We start from the raw sequence: 19,699 nt of genomic DNA, 5'->3' as shown, positions 1-19,699 counted from the left end.
GGTGAAATCCGCTTTCTGTGCCTTAACCTATTTCCCAAGCAGCGATCCAAAGTGTTGCATCAGCCCCGGAGCTGGCTGCTGGGGCCGGCGGTTGGCAGATCATACGTATGGCAGCGCTCCTTCCCCTTTCGCTAGGCATTTTTTGCGCAACACGGTGGGTGCAGCACCGGCACGGGGGGAGCGCTGCTGTTAGGAGGCGTGACACTGGTTCTGATAACAGCACGGCCTTGATTATCCGAGGCCCAATTATCTGCATCTGCAGGTTATCTGAAATGGGGTCATATCCCCCAATGTCTGTTAATTGCACCCAAGGCACCCTCTGCTCTTCAGCTGCATCCCACCAGCCCTTCCCAAGCGCTGGCTTTTAGCTCCAGCAGCTCTACCTCACTGCTGCATTTGCTTTTTCACATCCACACTGAGGGAGAAAAGATTGTATCCTGGGTATATGCAGCCTTAGAGACCCTTGCAGGTTTCTAGAAGCAGACAGTGGCTGTGCGTAGCGGTGTGTGCCTGCCAGAGCCAGCATTGGCGATGTCTGCAAGAGGGCAGCAGCTGTATTTGGGGTTTCTGCTTGCTTGCTGCCGCCCCGCAGGTGCAGCCAAGCCCCCAGTACGGGTGCAGTGCAGTAGGGTGAGACAGGATTTGTCCCAGGGCAGTGTATCCTGCTTACAAGCCTTAATTTGCGATGGGCTTGGAAGCAGGGAAGAGGCCATACACCTTCCTAACACCGGCTTCAGAGCCGGTGTGTATTCAGGAGCCATACCTGTGGTTCATTCTTCCCTGCCTTAACTGGGTGCTTCCTCCTTTAAAGCATGTGCAAAGCTGTGAAAAACCTTGTGGGAACTCTTCCTGCCCGGCCCGCTTTTGTTATCTGTCTCCTGGTGCTGTCTTCTTTTGGCGTGCCTAGCTCAGGGAGGATGCTGCGAGTACCGCCTCGGAGAGAAACACTCATGGTAATTTTTTTTTCCTTAAAGAGAAGATCCCAGATGTCCTTGGTAATTAGAAAAACGGGCAAGGACAATTCTGGAAAGTCTTTTAAAGCTCGTATGTAGAATAATGTTTCCAACATGATACATTTCCCTTGGCTTTAAAGCAATAGTTGAATGGTAAGGTTTTTAATTAGTCATTAAATATTGTATTAGGAGTATCACCAGTGATGATGAGCTACTGCAGAATACGGTTGGATTAGTTACGTGGGAAAGCTGGGAGTGGAGGAAGCAGTGACAGGAAAATAAAATGATAGACTTATTTGAGGTTGGTTGTTTGTTTTTTTGTTCTAATGTAAAACAAACTTTGTTTTGTTTGATTTTTATTTGGCTGCAGGTGGGGAGAAGGTTATTTTAAATGTTTAAATGCTTAAAAAAAATAAGACACTACTCTGAAGGGTTAAAAGTCTGGATCTGTAATGGAGGTCTGTTGTTTATCCAGTCAGTTGGCTTATTGTACAACCTGGATACACCGACGGATACGTGCAGCTGACAAAACCCCAACCAAACAAAAACCATCTATAACTTCTTACTTCCTGCTTTTCAGCTGAAACGCAAGCTTTATAAATCCCCAAGCACATCACCAAGGACAGCGTAAATTCAGGGGCCTTGAAAACTCAGCAGCAATATTTCCATAGTTATTTTGGCTGTGCTTTGCACAACTTAAGCTTTTAATTTAGAGAAGAAAAATGCTTTTCTCTTCGCTAGCTGTTGTGTTGAGCCTCGGCTCTTCCCGTGCTGCTTTTCTATTTTTTCCAGTGCAGCAAGAATTACTGTAGCACCCACAGAGGTGTGAAGGGACTCATTCATCTGTGTGGGGAGTGTTAGGTGCCAGGCATATTTCTGCTGATGGAAATGCCGTCATTTAAACCGGTGCATCCAGTGTCAGCTTTTAACTGGGGCCTTGAGGGGCGAGCTCCAGCAAACCCTGCTGCAGTGGCGTAACGTGCTGCGCCCGGCCCTTGCGAGGGACGGCTGCATTGCAGAACAGTGCCAGCAGAAGACAACACGTCCCCTCTCCACCTTTCAAGGCATGAGGCCTTGGTGCAGCTTGGCGTGGTGCTGGCTTTGAGCGAGATGCCGTGACAGAGCAGGGGAGATGCAGCATGGGTTACCTTTTACCGCCCTGCCTTGGGATGCTGATTTGGGGCAGGCCCCTGGCAGCAGCTGGCTTGGTGTCACTGCTCAAGGATGCAGTGCCATCCTCAGTGCCTTTCCCCGCTGGTGCTGGTGCTCCTGCCCGGTCTGCAGGGCTCAGCAGTGAGCGAGCTGCTCTCAAGGGTCTGCTTCTCCTCAGCAATCCCTCCTCACAGCCTTCCCACCACAAGGGATAGAGCTCCCACCAAGGCAGTAAAACACGCTGTCTTGGGCATGGGGTCACACTGAGGGGGCATTTTCAGTGCTTGGAGTTCAGCTGATGGTGAGCATCGCTCACAAGTTCGGCTTCCTCCGAAGTCACCCACACTTCTCAAATCCCACGTTTCCAGGCCCTGCTGGTTTGGGGTGGTACGAGGCTCGGCCGGCGGGTGCTGCGTCGGCTGTGTGACGGCAGGAGAGGGAGGGGAGAGGTCATCCCAGTAAAAACACTAAATTGGATTTTATAAGTTTATAGCTACGTTTTGTTTCTTTTACAGAACTATAATCCTGGTGCTTAGAGTGGTCTGAAAGGAACAGAAACACTTAGCCTTGAACTTTTGTTCTGCTGCTGCTTCTTGTGCCTCTGAGGTACAAAACATACCTGTAAACTTATAATCCATCAAACTGACGTTCAAGGGCTAAAAAAAGAAACCCAAAAAGGGCACAGGCTTCATGTTCAATAGTGAGAAACTTGGGGTGGGCAAACCAGAAGATTGCAGTTGGCAATTGACAGGTTTTCGGAGACCGGCGTTCCAGGTAGGTTGGTGTGAAACAGCTGCTTTCTTTCTCCCTCTCTTTCTTCCTCTTCCTCTCCTTCCTCCCCCAGAAAATACACTCTGGAATTGCAGGCAGGGCACCCGCAGGGCTTTAAAAGGGAGAGGGGAGGCGAGGTAACCCCATGAGCGGGTTGGGAGCGCAGCAGGAGCTGGCCCCATAGGGAGGGCAGACCCATTGAGCAGTGCAGGGTGAAATCCAGATGTCTTGGTGTTCTCCCCGTCCTCCAGGGCTGCAAATCCCATACCTGCATGTGCTGCAGGCGTCACGGCAGGCAAACCCAGGGCCCCATCACCTGCAGCCGCCCGGCCTTTGTCGGGAGCCCTGGGTGCCCCCCAGCAGGGGCTGGGGGAGGGCTGGCTTGCAGCTCCGCTACACAGAGGCGGCACAATGCAAACAGACGTACTGCAGCACGCAGCTATGCAAATAGCTTCAGAGCACAGCACGTTTTCCAAGCGTTAATTGCTGCACCGCGACGGTCGCGTAGCAACAGCCCCGTGTGTCTCTGTGACAGCTCCTGCCCCTTGATTCCTCTGACACCTCCGTGACAGGCGGGGAAGGAGCAGGGAGCGGGGCAGACCTGGGAAAGCCGGGCCTGGGGGGTGGCTCGGGTGCTAGGATGCTGTTGGGACACCAAGGTGTCTCCTGCTGGTGATGGGAGACCAGGCAGCCGGGCCAAATCAGGCCGGTGTGGTGCAGCTCGAGTGGGAGCTCCTGTCACAACAGCCCGGTGTAGGCAGCTTGTGAGGCCAGTGGCCGCAAAGGGCAAGGCCTGCCACCTCGCAGGCTCTGCGGGAAAAGCTGCAGGCTGGGGTGGAATTTTTCTCCCTCTTTCAAAGCATGTCCCCGTTTCCCATCCTCTGTGTTTCCCTGTTGGTCTTCGGTTCTCTCTGTGCCTCCGTCAGCAGGACAGAGGGGCCGGTTGGGGCCTGGCGTGGTTCCCCTGGGGAGGCGCCTGGGGCTGTGCTCGGTTTTTCTGCGCCCAGAAAAACAAGGTGCCCATGTAAGGGTAGGCTGAGGAGGGAGCAGATGGGCTCAGGGTGAGGAATCGTAGTCCACATTTGGGCACAGTAACACAAAAACAGAAAGCCCTGCAGGTAATGAGACTGCAGACCTGGCGAATGGTGTCGCTGAGGGCAAGATGGGTCTTCTAAGGACAAAGGGCATTGAGTCTTAATGGAGTTACCTCCTTTATCAAGCAGGAAAGATATTTATCTCTGTTTTTCAAATTTACAGCTTAACAAGCTGCGTGTATCTCAGATTAACTCCTTGGAGCACGGTCGGGCAATAGGGTGGCGGTGAGAGCAAGGGGGCAATGCACGCTGAGGCCCTGGGAGCGGGGAGCGCAGGTCCGTGCTGTGGTGTGAGCAGGACGCGGGTCTCCGCCAGCCCCACGCACCTTGTCGCCTTCTCTCCTGGGAGAAGGGACTCAGTTTACAGAGAGCAACCACTTCCCCGTCCTCCGGCATCCCTGCGAGGCGGCGGGGGGGCCGGGCAGGGCCGCACCTCGGGCGGCTGCGGCTATAAATGCAGGCTGGCGGGGAAGATGGCTGCCACTCCCCGGAGCTGGGATCTGGGGCAGGTAAGGGGAAACCTGCCGCCATGCACCCGCAGCGGCGGGGGGAAGGAGCCACGCGGCGACCTGCCTCCGAGCCCTCCTCTTCTCCTTCCTGGTGGCGCGGGGAAAGTTTTATCTCCATTGTTATCCTACGGGGCGAGGGGAGGAGCTGGGCTGTGCAGGGATCCTCTCTGGCACAACCCTTCCCATGCAGGGCTCCGGAGAGGGGCCGGGGTATACCTGAGTGTTTTTATTTTAAATTCACCCCGGGCGTTGCGAGCTGGCAGCGCCGGGTGCGACCAGTTGTGGCGGCTCCAGCGGGCACGCTTGCCAGCTTGCAGCAGTGAAGGGAGCTGGCTTGTTGCTGACCCAGCACCGGGTTCAGGAGGTGCTGGAGCACGTTTACCAAGTGTAATTTTTGGGTTTGGGGAAAACCCTGCCCAAGAGGCCTGAAGGGTAAAGCTTGAAACTTGGGCAGACTGGAAAGCTCAGGGCTGGCTAGCAGATGCTCGGAGCAGGTTGTTGGCTGCAGCCTGCCATTTCTGGGTGAAGAGGAGGCCAAGTGGCCAAGCCCAGAGCCATCCACAGAAGCCTTCTCCTGGCCTTTGCTGAGTCTGGGAGCAGACCCTGGGTTGCTGGAGGTGCCTCCACGGCAGTGCCAGTCCCCAGCCAGCAGCGATGGGCAGTGAGCAAGCAGCAGGGGAGCACCTCTCAGAGGCCAGTTCCAGCACAGAGGCTGCCACCTAGCACGGCCGTCCCACATCCCTGGCTTTCTCTCCTCCCTCTTTGTTGCCAGCCTCAGCTGGTCTCCAGCAGGGACGGCAGCCGACACGGCTGCCCACCTCCCGCTGGATTTTTGGTCGCCGGCTCTGGGCGAGATGCACAACCTGCCAGTCGTCCGCAGGAGCTGCAGAGCCTTGCCGAAATCCTCCTTGAAATGCCACACAGTAGCTGGCGGTGGTGATTCACCAGCAGGGGTCAATGAGCCTTGACAGCCTCCTGGGCGCTGCGCTTCCCGTGATTCACGCCGTGAGTCATCCCGGGAAGGGGAGCAGGGGGAACCGCTTCGCTCCCCGGAGGGCAGCGAGGTGCAAAGTGCAGCTGTTAGTCCAAAACCGGGCTGGCAGAGGTCCCACGGGGATGGGGTGGGAAACGCCTGTGCTGCTGCTGGGAATGGGCACGGTTTTGGTAGCAGAGCCTGGTGCTGCGCTCCTAATAAGTTAGTGCAAACACTGGGTAATTATCCCTTAACCTCTCCACCAGGAAGTCCTAATTGCCTGTGCCAAGCAGGTAAATGATAATCATCTTTTTAAAGAGGTAGCTAGTGGCAGTGATCCTGTAGCCAGCAGTGCTGTAGAGCTGCACTTTCTTAGTGACCACTGCAAGCTGCCAGTCAGACCGTCAGCTGCAGAGCGAATTTATTAAATGGCAGCAAACCAAAGGTCAGTGCAAATGGCAAGGCACTGCACCACGGGAGGGTGCACTGCTGCATGCATGTCCTGCAGGCTGGGAACCCTCCAAGATTTCTTCTCTGATAACAGAGGAGGCTGAGGTCTGCTCGGTTAGCAGATAGACCCTTCCTTCTGCTACCTAGAAGGAAGCAGGATTTGCAGACGTAACAGCAGCTCAAGGTGTCTGGCTGCCCAGCTGGGCTGCTGCGCTGCTCCCACAGATCCTTGGTGCGCAGATGGAGCATGCAGATGCCTGCAGTTGTTCCAGTGCTTCCCAGAAGTGTTGGGCCTGTGCATGTTGCAAATCTGATCCTCACCAGGAAGTTCAGGTCTGCTTTGAGCGTGTCACATGGCGCCTACACACTAGTGCTGCCTAGGGAGCCCTAGGCAGAAGTGCAGCTATACGGGTCTTGTAGCAGTGGGAGACGAATGGAAGTGCAGTTCGTACCCTGCCAGCAATGTGCATACGTCCGTGTGTGTGCTGGGGACCGAAGGGGCAGCTGCCAACCTCCTGACAACGGGGTGCTTGATCTCACCTGGAGATCAGGCGAGTGGTACGCCTGGGTGGGAGGAGAAGGCTTGCTCCAGTTTTGCAGCATAAACTTCTGTTCCCGGGGACATGTTACTGATTGCTTCTCTCTTTGTCTCTCTAGTGAGGATGCAGCAGAGACAATAGCAATAGACTCTAACAATCAGCCGAAGTCTCCACTGGAAAAGTTTATGGTCAGACTGTGTACACACCACCAGAAGCAATTCATCCGCGTGCTAAACGACATATACACTGAAGTACAACCGGACTCTGAAGGCCAGCAGTTGTCCGAATCCGAAAGCATGGAGGCCTCCACTTGTGGCTCTGGTTGTAGCCAGCGAAGCACTGAAAATCAGGATAAGGGTGCTACTTGTACTGAATCAAGGCCCCCTTCTTCCTCAGAGCCGGGACACTCGGGGTCTGACGGCCCCCTGCATGTCGCAGGACAAGCCCCGAAGCAGCCCACAGAGCTGAAATCCACGGACAGAGCAGAGAGCCCCAGCCCTGCTTTGAGAAGAGACTTCTCTGACCCTCCCGTTGCTCGACTTCGTTCTGCTAGCCCAAAGGACAGCTCCACCCAAGGATACCTCAGCACATTGAACTCTTCCTCCTTGAATTTCCATCACACTGCAAAGAGCCTGGAAGGGCAGGTTGCAGGACACGAGCAAGAAGCCGGTGTCAGAAAGTGTGAGGACAATAAAGAGCAGATAGCAGGTAAGACTCTAGTGGAAGGCTATATCTCTGTCAAAGTGGCGAATGTGAATGGCAGCGAGGACAGCTTAGACGGCTGTCTGGGCTCCCAGAAGAGCTCTTTCAGAGCCTTGCCGGAAGAGCCCTGGGATCCCGGCTTTGCAGTGAGCCCCCCTCGCCGAGCTGACAAGGAGAACACTTTGCAATGCGGCTCAAAAGCATCTTTGCACCAGGACCTAGCTGCGAAAGAACAAGACGCGAGACCAAAGCCAGAAAACCACCTGCACGCCATGGCCAAGGGCAAGGCAGGCTGCCACCTGCACCCGGCCGACAAGGGCCCGCTCGACAAATCCAAAGAGGGCTGGCTGCCCGCTGGCACCGCGCCAGCCGCCCACCGGGCCCCCGGTGGGCACCCCCGCGCCAAGGCGGCCTCCCTCAGGTCCTCCCGCAAGAGCAAAAAGGCCTCAGGGCTGAGGATCAACGACTACGACAACCAGTGCGACGTGGTCTACATCAGCCAGCCCATCACCGAGTGCCATTTCGAGAGCCAGCGCTCGGTGTCGTCGCGCAGGACGGCGAGGAAGAGCACGCGGGGCTATTTCTTCAACGGGGAGTGCTGCGAGCTCCCGACCGTCCGCACCCTGGTGAAAAGCTCGCGGGCGGAGGAGCGGGGCGGCAACCCGGCACTGCGAACAGAGGCGCTCGTAAGCACGAAGCCGGCTCTGGTGCTCTCAGGGGGTGGGTCGTCGGGGACGGGACGGGACGGGGAGAAAAGGGTTTCGCTCAGGCTCCTGGCCAAAGGAGCGCCGGCCAGCAGAGAGACGAAAGCGAGAGGCGACCTGGGCTGCGTCCAGCGGGAGCCGCGGGACATGCGGGTGCTGCGCTCGCGGGAAGCTGCCGTGGCCATGCCCTTGTTCTCCCTCTCCGCTCCTCCCAGCCCGCAGAAGGAGGACAGCTTGGCTGGCTCGCCGCCCCCAGGCTCCCCCCGCAGCGAAGGGGCTGGGGACACGGCTGCCCTGGAGGCTAGTGCGGATTCCTCTGGGGACAGCAGCTCCAAAGACAGCGGTGCCGTGCAGGCTGCGGGCTTTGCTGCCCTTCCTGCTGCTGAAGCAGCCATCGGGGAGGAAGGTTCCCCAGGCTCGGGAGTGCAAACTATTCCCGACCTCCCTGCCAGCCCAGAGCCGGGGTCTCCCCTGCAGCCCTCCGCTGCTCTGGACGCAGTACCCCTGGCCGGTGCTGGCCCGAGGGACCCTGCTGAGCTTCCAGGCGCTGCTGGTGCAGAGCTCTGCGGGGTACATCCCACAGAGCCCTCCCCGCCCTCTCCAGACCCGCAGGCTCCCGAGCAGCTCCCTGCCACTGAGGGGGATTGTCCCCCAGAGCTCCCTGCCGCCTTCCAGTGCGTGGATGTGAACAAAAGCGTCGATGCTAAACCAGAAGCTGAATTATTGGGCATGCCGGGTGACAGCTCCCTTGAGCAAGAGGAGGCTGTGCCGGCCAGCACAGCCCTCCCTGCAGTCTCAGAAGGGGAGGCAGTGCAGAACAACAGCCCGGCGGGTGAAAAAGAGCCTGCTGAAGGGGAAACGCTGCCTGAACCCGATGGCTTGGAAACAGCAGAGAAAGACTCTATCTCTTCCAAAGACAGTCTAGACAAGAAGCGAAAGAAAGGAAGGAGAACGCTCGTGGCATCCGACCGGCGTCTCCGAAGCCAGCAGTCCCAGTCACCTGCCGAGGGCAGTGCTGAGGACGCTGCTTCTTCCAGCTCCGTGCAGCTTCCTTGCCTTCAGATCAAACTCTCCAAGAGTCCTGGCGCTAAGCGGTTCAAGAGAGAAGTGCACCTGGACGGGGCAGCATCCATGCACTTCCCAAACGACTGCTTCCATAACGCGCTGCTCACAACCAGCGAGGGGCCGAGCACCGACCAGGCTCCGGAGAGCATCACTGAGCAGCAGCCAGGTGAGGAGAACAGTGTCGCTACCAGACAGACCTTTAAAAGCATCTTAGCGAAAGAGACTGTGGCTGAGGGAGAAGATTCCTCTAAAGACGACCCCCCTGCTAAAGGCGGCCTAAGTCAACCAGGCGAGACGCTGGAGATGTGTGTCCAGGCTGATGCTGAGAAGACAAGCATCCTCCTCCCCGCAGAAAGCAGCATGCCTGCAGACGATGCAGAGCAAGCAGAGGTGAAGCCGGGTGATACCAGAACAAAGGAGGAGGAGAGCTCTGACAGCGCCATGGACACAGGAAAGCTGGAGAACTACGAGCCAGCGGCCAGCTCGCCTCCGTGTCCCAGCAGCAGGGCCAGCGGAAGCAAGCATCTTCCAGCGAAGGCTGCGAAGCCCAAAAAGTCAGCCCTGCAGTTTTATAACTTAAGGCACACGCCCGCACCCGCTGACACTGCAAAAAAGAGCACACCAGGGAAGGAGTCTGTGCAAGCAACCCCCAAACCGCGGGACGAGTGCAGTTCAGGGAATGACGACTCCCTGGCGCTGGAGGACATAGACATGGCTGACAGCAAACCAAAGTTCATGGAGTGGTGTGCCGAAGAGGAGAACCAGGAGCTGATTGCCGAGTTCAACGCCCAGTACATGAAGGTTCAGAAGGGCTGGATTCAGCTGGAGAAGGAAGTGCAGCCATCCCCCAAGGTGAAGAACAAAGCCGACAAGCTGAAGGAGATTTGGAAAAGCAAGAAAAGGACACGGAAAAGTAGAGGGTCGCTGGAAGTTCAGAAGCTGTCTCCCGTCCAGATGCTGTTTATGAAGGCCTTCAAGCTGTCCGACATCTGCCAGTGGTTCCTGGAGACGACAGAGACCAGGTCTCTGGTGATCGTGAAGAAACTCAACACCCGTCTCCCGGGGGAGATCCCCCCCATCAAGGTCCCCATGCAGAAGTACTCCTCCTCCGGCCTCTACCCCAGCTCGCTGCAAGCCGAACGCTTGAAAAAACACCTCAAGAAATTCGCCGCCGCTACCCCGGCCCGGAACAACCTGAAGAACCAAAAGCTGTGGGCCAAAATCCGCGAGAACGCGGACAGAGCCGAGGCCGAAGAAGCCGGCGGGGCCAGCCAGCCACCTCCCTCCGAAGCCGGCCCCGAGGAGGCGAGCCAGGACCGGAGCGTGGCGCCCACCCCCAGCCTGCCCACGCAGGCCAGCACCCGCATCCTGCGGAAATACTCCAACCTGCGGGGCAAGCTGCGGGCACAGCACCGCGCCGCGAGGGCCGAGCGGAGGAGCGACGTCCCCGGGGAGCAGCCGGCCCTGGAGAGCAAGCCCAGCCGCAAGAGCGTGTGCATCAACCCGCTGATGTCTCCCAAGCTGGCCCTGCAGATCAAAGCAGACGCCTTCCCGGCTAGATCCCCGGCGGTGGACGGAGCGGGGAAGGGGCGGAAGGGGAAGGGCAGGTGCCAGGAGGAGCCCTCGCCCAGGGCCGACCCGCAGCTCAGCAGGAAGAAGAGGACGCTGAAGGAGAGCGGGGGCACCCAGGAGCGCGCCGGCTCCGCCGGTAAGGACAAGCTGCCGGCCAAGAAGGCCGGTAAAATAAAGCATTCGGAGGTCAGCGCCAAAGCTCCCGCCACCCGAAAGCAAGCTGCCATGGAGAGGAGCAGTAAGCTTGCCAAGAAAATGTCTCTGAAAGAGAAAAGAGCCCCAAAAAGGCAGCTGGAGCAGGTGCGGCTCCCCGTGCGGAAGGGCAAGGAGAACACGAGCCGGCGGGCCGTGCTGCCCCCCGGCCACGAGGAGCTGGCCAAGTCCCCTCGGCAGAAGCCCCTCGGGGAGTCCTCGACGAGGTCACAGAAGATGGCCAACAAGAAGCCCGGCGGTGGGAAAACCCTGACGAGGTCGATGAAGAAGATGCAGGAGAGCAGCGGGGCGCAGGGCAAGAGGAAGCTGCGGGCGAAAGTTGACTGTTCGCACAGCAAGCGCTCGCGCCTGGACACGAAATAGCGGAGAACCGGTAGCCATGTACAAAACTGATGTATAGTAGTAACCCTTTACCATGCATTAACTAAAGCTGCTTTTATAAGCTGTAGCAAGCCTTTAAAAATCCGCAGTTACAGGATAACGCCCGTGATTTTAGGCATCAGGAGATGTGTCTCGGACAGAGAAGAGGTCAGCCTGTCTGTCTCTGCTGTTCAGAAGGAAGTTTCTGCAGTTTGAACGTTCCGTGGGCTTTTGGGACCTCGGAACCAGGCAGTTTTAGTTAAAAGTACAGTGCCTTATTTATCACTTTAAAAATAAAAATAAGAAGCTCGTCTGTGTGATTTGGAGGCTTGCGTTTTATACTTGAGGCACAAGCACTTGTACTGTAGCAGAAAGAAAACCACCTTTGTGCACATGAAGTAGCTTTCGGCAGCCTTTCGGTGCACACAAACATTTCCCTTTCCTTCAGCGTCCTACTTCTGTCTGTCTTCGTAGTGGCATTTAAAGCAAAACCAAAACCATTTTCCATCAGTGAGGGAGAGAAAGGTGAACCTGTCATTCGTCGGATCGTTCGTAGCAGCTGCTGGTGGCCCGTTGTGCTACCTGCAGACAAGTATTACCCAGCGACTGCTTCTGACCCCCAGCCCCGCTCCCCCCGCACAGCCGCGGGGCAGGGAGGTGGCGGTCACAGCGTGGTGGCAGCGATGCTGCCCTGTCCCTGGGGCACACGGGGCATGCTGAGCTCTATCCGTCTCCGTTTCTGCTGGCCTTGGGGCGAGCTGGCCCTGCTGTGCCCTGCTGCTGGGCAGAAATCCTTCCCCATCAGCACCGTGCTGCGCTCGGGTTGGTTTCGTGGTCTCTGGCAGCGTGCTCAGTGCTCGGCTGAGGCTGAACCTTTTTACAGACCCACATCCTTCTGGTGCGGGTGCCCTGCAGAAGGGGAGCCCAGTCCCTGGCAGCACATCCACGTGCACTGGTTGCGCAGCGCCCTCCTAAGCCTGGATTTGCAGCCTTTGGAGCAGGGCTGAGAGAAGGGGCTGGCTTGGGTGTAGTCTTTACTGCAGTTTGCATTTCGTCCTTGTACGAACAAGGTGTGGTCGCTTCGCCCTTGCTCGTGTCTCGGGGCTGTGCAGCGTGGAGGCGCTCAGCCCGGCTGAGCCGGTCCCCGGCCTGCACTCTCCTCTCTGGGCTCCTGCACAAACCTGTGCAGCGGGTGTAGGAGCCAGCCGGGCGTCTGGCGTGGAGGAGCAGGTCACCAGCGCCCGGCCCCTGGGGGGAAAGCTTGTTCACCATGCACAGTGCTCAGCGGCTGGGCCTGCGCTGCCTCAGCCTGCGCGCACCGCGCGGGTCCCGCTCGGCTGCCGCGTTTCGATGGCTTTGCCTGCACCCTGCTGCTGCACAAGGTCTCTTTGCATGAATCCCATCGTCAGCCTCCCGTGCAGAGAGCAGCACTGCTGCAAGGGGAATTGCTTTTCACGGTTCACTCTGATCCCAAATCCTGTGGAAAGCAGCTAGTTGTCTTCAAATCTTTCCTGGTACCCACGCAGTACAGAGGACGGAGCGAGGCGCTGGAGATGCGCGCGCCCTTTGCAGAGCACCCCGGCTCCCTTGCAGGTGTTCCCTTCCCCCAGCGCTGGCACGCACGAGTCTGCCACACGTTTTTCTCTTTCTATGAAATGGCTGATATATAAAGAAGATCTTTTACCTTTCCTTCGAATCATGAAAGAGTAAGTTAACTCTCTGAACAGTGATGAAGTGATTAAATCGAGCCTGTCAGTCCCTGTACAGATTAATGCAAAGTTATCTATCACTTTAATTTTTACTGCATGGATTAAATACGTCAAACATTCCATCAGAAAAGATTTAAAAGCGTTTCAGGAGAGGTGTGAGGCAGGAGGGCACTGCTGGCAGTCAAATGACTGCTCCGTACCTTTCTCACAGGTTCTCTCTCCCTCCCATTTCCCGGCCTGCATCCTCATCCTCCTCTTCCTCTGGCTGGGGCAGCTGCTGCACAGACACGCGGCTCTGGCATGCCTGAGCCCCTGATCTCCCTCAGAATTTCCTCCCTCGTGTGCTGCTTTTAATTTTTCACCGCCTTCCGCTGGCGCATGCAGGCATCCTGCTTTCCATCGTCCGCGCTTCTGGGAGCAGGAGCCGCGCTAGGATGAGAGCTCCACGAAGCTGTCGGGAGGCAGGAGCGAGGCGGTGCTGGCCCGGCCCTGGCCACACCGGGCACCACGCAGGCATCGTGGTCGGAGCCCCAGCAGCTCGTCCCAGCTCTGATGGCCTTGAGCCAGCAGCCCTGCCTGTCCCTGGGGATGTTGGCGTGCGTGGCAAGCCGCGGCTTTCCCACTCAAAGGGTAACGCTCCCAAAATCTGTGCAAAGATGCTACTGACTTGTAACGGGAGCTGGGCTGGGCTGTAAATCTGAATTTGGGTACCTCTTGCTGAGGAAACAGAGGGGTGTGTTTCGTGTCTGCATGCTGCACAGTCTTGGTTATGTGGAGGACTGGGAGCAGCCTGGGCCGTGGGGCACCTGGCGAGGCGGCAGAAGGCTGGCTCTTCCTCGTAATTTAAAAATGACAGCTTTTGCCTTGGGGAAGGGACGGGTTACATGCAGCCATCACCTGGGGCTGGGTTCTTGCAGCAAGCAGTGTGACCCAGCCCGGGCTGAGGTGGGCACACGGGCGCTGTCTTGCAGGGTGTCTGAATTGCAGGTTGGTGCAATCGCTTGGCTCAGAGATGCCAGAGATGCTCCTCATCTCTAGAAAAGCATGTGAAGGCTTTCTGCTCGGAGGAACCTCCAGCTCGGTGCCAGCCTGCCTTCCTCACTGCCTCTGCCCTCGGGAGATGCCGTCCCTGGCCCTTCTTCGCCTCCTGTGCACGTTCTCGTGCTGACACCAGTTGTAGCTTCCAGGTCTTGCAGGCGGTGACTTGCTTTTAACAGGCTTCACACCTGCTTTTGTGAGTGCTGTATTTTGGGGAGGGAAGGAGGAATGTTTTAACTTCCTAACAGATTAAAGGGTCTGCGTGCGAGGCAGGCTGGCATTGCCTGGGTAGCTCCATTCTCTTCGTCAGCGCTCAGATGTGAACTGTTGCTCCTTTTCTTCCAGACAGCCCTCGTGTTGCAGCCGGTTGCCCCTGGCCGTGGCTGAGGCCGTGCTCTGCTCGTTTCTCTCCATCCCGCAGTGAGGCACGCGGTGAGGAGCGCTGCTGAGGCGTGGCCCCTGCTTTACGGCAGCGCCTTTCCAGTAAATGCAGCTTTTACGCACTGAAATGGATGCACGGGGAGTTGCAGATGATCTTAAGGAATGGAAGGAAATGAGCAGCGTGATTTATTGCCTGATTTTACAGGGGCATCCGCTGCGTCCTGGTTTGCTCAGGTGCAGAGCTGCCCGCGGGCACTGCCGCAGTGCCCTCCTCAGCCCCACGGCCTCACTGCGCTCCTGCTCCGTGCCACCCCGCTCGCTCCCTCATTTCAGGAGGAGCCAAGTGCCGTTACCTCTGCTGCCCCTTTGGCTTCTGATCATATTCTTGAAACTGTTTCCCATCCCAGCTCCTCAGTCCATAGATCAGGAGCAGCATCTTTCTAGCCCTGCGTCTCCACAGACATCCTTGGTGTCCCTCTTCTGCCGGGTCCCCTCGTTCCTTTGCTCGGTCATCTTCTCCCTCGCCGTGTCGTTGGCAGCTCTGGGTCTTCCCGCTTCACGTGGCTGGGAGCTCTTCTCATGTGGCCACCAGGAAGGGCTGGCCTGGCCACGTGTGCTGTGCTGGGTCAAACTTTATCTATCGGGCATATGTCCGTGATGCTCGAGAGCTGCATCCAGAGCAGCTGGAGCCCAGGACGGCTCCTTCCACCTGCAGCTGTTAGATGTCCAGCTTTGACATCCCTGCAGTCGGTTTCTCTGCTGTCGGGTGCGTGCTGTGTATCCCAGATGTGCAGTGTTCGTATTCCTCACTCATGAGGCCATTTTCACATGGGTGCAGCGTGTGGCCGTGTTGCTCTGCAAGCACTGCCCTGCTACGTATTCGCAGCCGACTTTCTCCCAGGAGCTAATCTAGCAGAAGCTGACTCTTTCAAGCAAGCTCTCTGCTGCGTCACTGGTCGTCCCCTTGGGCCAGGACAGCAAGGTGACCCCGTCCCCGGGAGCAGCTCAGCCTCCTGCCCGCGTGCAGCGAGCAGAGCGCAGCCTGGCCCGCGTCCCAGCCGCTCGCCGGCACCTCCGCAAACCTCTGCCGGTGTTTCTGAAAGCTCTGCCAGCTCCCGGGAACCTCCCGGAAACGGAGAGGCAATCTCAGAAGGACACGGATTTGCTGCTGCCCTGCTCTTAAGACTTGCTAAATGGACAGTTTCTCTCTCCAGCTCGCGTTCTTGCAGCCTGACAGCTGCGGTCCCGGTTCAAGGAGACTGAAAGCCGCGGTCCCCACGTAGGCGGTGGGAGGCACTGGGGGTCTCTGCCCTCCCCATCGCCAGAGGCCACCAGCCCGGTCCCGGGGGTCCCACGGCTCAGGTCCTGCCTTCAGAGGGTACACGAGTGAGGCAGGGACAGGCCGGTTCCCCCGCCGGGGAACACCGCTGACGCTTTTCTCGTAGCTGTAGGTTTTTGAGCAAACCATGAGGGTATGGTTCCCCGGCATCGCGCGCGTCCCCCGTGTGTTGTAGCGTCCGTTCAGCCCATCCTTTAGCTCGGTGGTTGTGAAATGAATCCATCTGTTCTAAGATGTTCTCAGGAGTTCTTGTTTGTATTAAGATCACCCCTAGGCTTAGCGGAAATCACGGTCCCCGGCTCTCCTCGTCCCCTCCCTCCCTCTGGACCCCCTCCGGTTCGAGGGCACTTCCACCCCTCCCCGGGGGCCGCGGGGGCAGCTGGCGGTTTTGATTCAGGGCACGTTGGCAGCTTCGGGGCGGCCGCAGACGTCGAGAGGCAGCCGGGCGGCTTTCGCGGCGTTGGCTCGCCCGCCGGTCCCTCGGACCGCATTGCTAGCCAATGTTTTCTAAGTCTGTTTGTAAGAGTACCTAATTTTAAAATGAAATGTGAATATATATTATGTGTAGGTGCCATGTAAGATAGTGTTGTGCTAGGCGGCAGGATGCTAACCTACTTTTTAAGCTTTTGGGGCAGGAAAAAGCATTTTTCTCTCACTTCTCACAGATCTAATATTGTAAATAGTTTTTTTTTTTTTTTTTTTTTTATATATATATATTTATTTCATGGGCTTTCCACAGGTTCTTGTTCTGACTGGTGTTGGTTGGCGGGGGGGTCTCCCAGCCTGTGCCGGGGGCGCAGCTTGCCGCGACCAGAGGGCCGGCTTATCGCGGGGGGTGGGATGGGGGGGCTGGGGCTGGGGGGGGACGGGACGGTGACGGTGTTGGGTTGGTTTTTGTGTCGCATCAGCGTTGAAGCATTAACTCTTCATCTCAGTTTTGATGATGTCAGAGCCGGCCGGAGGCCACGGGGAGGCGGCGAGCTGCCGTGGCCGGCCGGGAGGGCCGGGGGTCCCCGGGGAGGGGGGCACTGCAAGCAATAAGATTTGTAGTAATAATGTCTGCTTGGATGACGGGGGGGCTCGGTGGAAAGAGCTCGGGGGGGGGGGGTGTGGGGGTCTCTGATGGGCGAGACGGGGTTCTCAAGGAGAGAGAGGCAGCTGCCCGACCCCCGGAGCCCCCCGGACGGCCGGGGCAGAGCGGGCAGTTGCCGACAGCCGAGCCAGCTCCGGGAGGCTGTTTGCCTACTTGCTTGCCGTTCTGCAGTTTTTATTCTCCTTCTAGGGGGGTTGAGGTCGTTTGCGTGTTCGTTTTTTTCCCCAGGTGTGCGTGGATTTTTTCTTGCTGTTTTTGGTGTGTGTGTTTTGGTTTCTAGCCCCGTTGGCCTGGGCGCGCGCCCTGGCTGCGCCCCAGCCGTGAGCGGGGTCAGCCCCGCCTTGTGGCAACAGGTCGCTAATTTCAGGGGGCAGGGTGGGCTCTGCGCAGGGCTCCCACGAACCCCAGGCATCCTTCGCCCTTGGAACAGTTATGTGGAAAAACAAAAAAAAAAAAAAAAGGAAAAAAAAAAAGTAATAAAATAAATGCACCAACCCAGTGCGTTTTTTTCTCTTTACGATACTCGGCGTTTAAATATTAGTTCCACCCCCATAGCAAGCGTTTCTCCTTCACCTGTGTCTGCTTCCCTGGGAGAGTCTCGTCCCTCTGTTTGTTCCTGTATGAATTTTAGACACTGATCTGAAAAGTCCTCCTGTCCGGTACTGTATGTTTGAGCCTAACCAATGTGAACTTGACAGAACAGCGATGGGAAGCGGCAGCTGGGGGCTGCACCGGGGCTGCGCTCCCGTGTGCTCCGGGTGTCGAAGCGCCGCGTCTCGCCTGGAGAACATGGACTGTCTGCTGTGAATTATTGGTTGGAAATGTTGAGAGGGGTTTCCATTAGATAATGTTTACATACCTCACCTGACGAACCTTTGAAAGTGTATATATTAAAAAAAAAAATAAAATAAGATTATATTAAGTTGCTTTAAATCAATATGTATAGCTATAAGAGCTGGGTCATTTGAACTTTGACTATGTATCAACTCTCTAAATGTTGACATTCTGTGAACTCTGTGCTCCTGTCTTTTATTTCATACTAGACTATCGAGGAAGCTGTGTTCTTGTTACAGGTAAAAGGTCCCTGACTCAGATTTGAACTCCTCAAGGACTCCCACCACCTTGTTTTCTTTTCCTCCTCCATTGTTGATATTCACCCTCTGAGCTTTCTAAAGGTCCGTATTTTATTGCAGCTTATTAAACGTTTCTTTGATATCAAAGTCGGTTTGCTGTGATAACTGGGCGAAGGAGTGGGGGGGCGTGCTCCAGCTCCCCACGAGCAGCGCAAGCCCTGGTGCCGTGGCACGGCCGTGTGCTGCAGGGCTGGATATTTGCACAAATAACCCTGGCTGTCCCCAGAGAAGGGGGACAGCCCCAAAGCCCGCGGCCGTGGCTGCTCCAGGAGCTGCAGGTCCCCATTTTGCCCGTGCTGTCCCCACGCCATGCCACTGCCTCGTGTGCCCGGCCCGTGGTGCCCCCCCGAAAGACGAGGCCGGGGCTCGGAATGAATCAATGTCATGTTCACGTGGAAGGCAACATAGACAATACCGAACATCTCCTAAAACAATACAGCCTCTGCCAGCGAAGGGATGCTCAGCGCCGCCCTCCCCAGCCTAGTACAAACCAGCGTCTTCAACAGTGACACACACAAACCCCACGGGCCAAACAAAGCCACCGTCACTTTCCTGCCCAGTAGCATCTGTAAACAAAAAGAAAACAGCGTTTGTTGACCCCGAACATATAAAAATACTATAACAAAATGAAATACAAATATATATTAGAATCTGTAAGTATTCTGTATAAAGAGATACTTTAGCGGTTAGCTTACAGCAAGAACAAAACCACAACACAACCAAGCCCCACCGGGCCACGGGCAAAATGAGAGGCGTCCTGGCTCCGCCGTGCAGCAGAGGGGTGCTGGTGGCAGCGACGTCCCCGCAGCAGTGGGCTTGTCCTGGAGGCCAGCGGTGAGTGGGGACGGCGACAGCACCCATCAGCCGGCTGCACCCGGTGCGGATCCGAGGCCAACGCGCTGGTGCGATGCGATGGAGAGAATCGGGGCTGCAGCCCTGGGAGGGGTTGGTCCGCCCGGGTGATGTGGGGGTGCCCTGCCATGGATGTGTGGGGTCCCAGCTCAGGCTCGCATCATCCTTGGCCCCCATGGCCGTAGAAGCAATGCTGCCGCAGATGTCGGGGTGCGTGGTGCCCCCGGTGCCGTGCCAACCCAGCGTGTCCTCCAGCACCACCAGCTTTGCACCAGCTGCCCAGCACCGACAGCCCCCACCTGAGTCCTGGTGGGATCTGTGCCGGCAGCTGTGGCACCTCCAGGCTTGCCCCTGCCTCAGGCACCTTCAGCATCCGTAAGGCTCGAGCCCTGGCATCGCAAACCTGTGCGCCAGCAGCCTCCGAAGGGACGTCCTAAGCAGGGCACCAAGGGTTCCCCCAGTGCTAAGGGCACAGTGTCACAGCCTGCCCCAGCAGGAAGGGCTGGGGTTTGGGGGGGGGGGGAGCACCGCCTCCCTCTACACACAGAGCAATGGGGAGAGGGGCCCAGAGCCCTGAGCCCCCTCCCCAGTGGGGCGTCACTGCGCACCAGGCACTGCACAGCGAGGCCAGGACCCCCAAGGGTGTCCATGCCCCACTGCCCGTGCCCCTACTCAGTGCTCCTGGGTCCATCCTGCTCGTGTCCCCAGTGCTACTGAGCTACCCACCCCCGGGCACCGCAGGGCATCTGGCCCTGGGGGCTGCTGCTGTGGAGCTGGGGTCATTTGGAGCGCCCTGGGCTCCAGCACCATAGCCCTAGTGCCATGGGGCTGGGCACGCTGCTGGCTGCACGACGGTGGCTCTGTGGCAGGGAGGGGTGCTGGGACCCAGGGGTGCTGGCTGCGGTGCACGGCCCCCTGCCAGCCCTGGCTTGCCATGGCACACGAGGCTCTGCAGCACCAGGTGCAGCACAAAGTGTTGGAAAGCCCCCAGCCGGACACCAGGGACTGGGCTGCTGGGGGGGACACGCAGAGGGGACACGTGCTCCTCTCGCCAGGGGAGAAGGCAGAGAGACAAGGGGAGAGCAGGCAGAGGGGCA

General features: G+C 57.5%; 1 protein-coding gene across 10 annotated transcripts in view; it reads left to right on the top strand.

The window, feature by feature from the left end:
* LCOR (ligand dependent nuclear receptor corepressor) overlaps positions 1-11,937 on the top strand; it is a 62,229-nt gene extending 50,292 nt beyond the window's left edge. For 7 of the 10 annotated variants that reach the window (XM_035329311.1, XM_035329309.1, XM_035329308.1 and 4 more), the window contains one exon: positions 6,560-11,937. In XM_035329311.1, coding sequence (XP_035185202.1) covers positions 6,627-11,060 — 4,434 coding nt within the window. In that variant the 5' untranslated portion in view covers positions 6,560-6,626 and the 3' untranslated portion in view covers positions 11,061-11,937. The other 3 variants (XM_035329314.1, XM_035329317.1, XM_035329316.1) reach the window with 2 other exon arrangements.
* The last annotated feature ends 7,762 nt before the right edge of the window (positions 11,938-19,699 follow it).

The sequence above is a fragment of the Oxyura jamaicensis genome, chromosome 6, assembly GCF_011077185.1.
Source record: "Oxyura jamaicensis isolate SHBP4307 breed ruddy duck chromosome 6, BPBGC_Ojam_1.0, whole genome shotgun sequence".
Classification (NCBI taxonomy): Eukaryota; Metazoa; Chordata; class Aves; order Anseriformes; family Anatidae; genus Oxyura; species Oxyura jamaicensis.
This window is presented reverse-complemented; position numbering and strand designations above follow the sequence as displayed.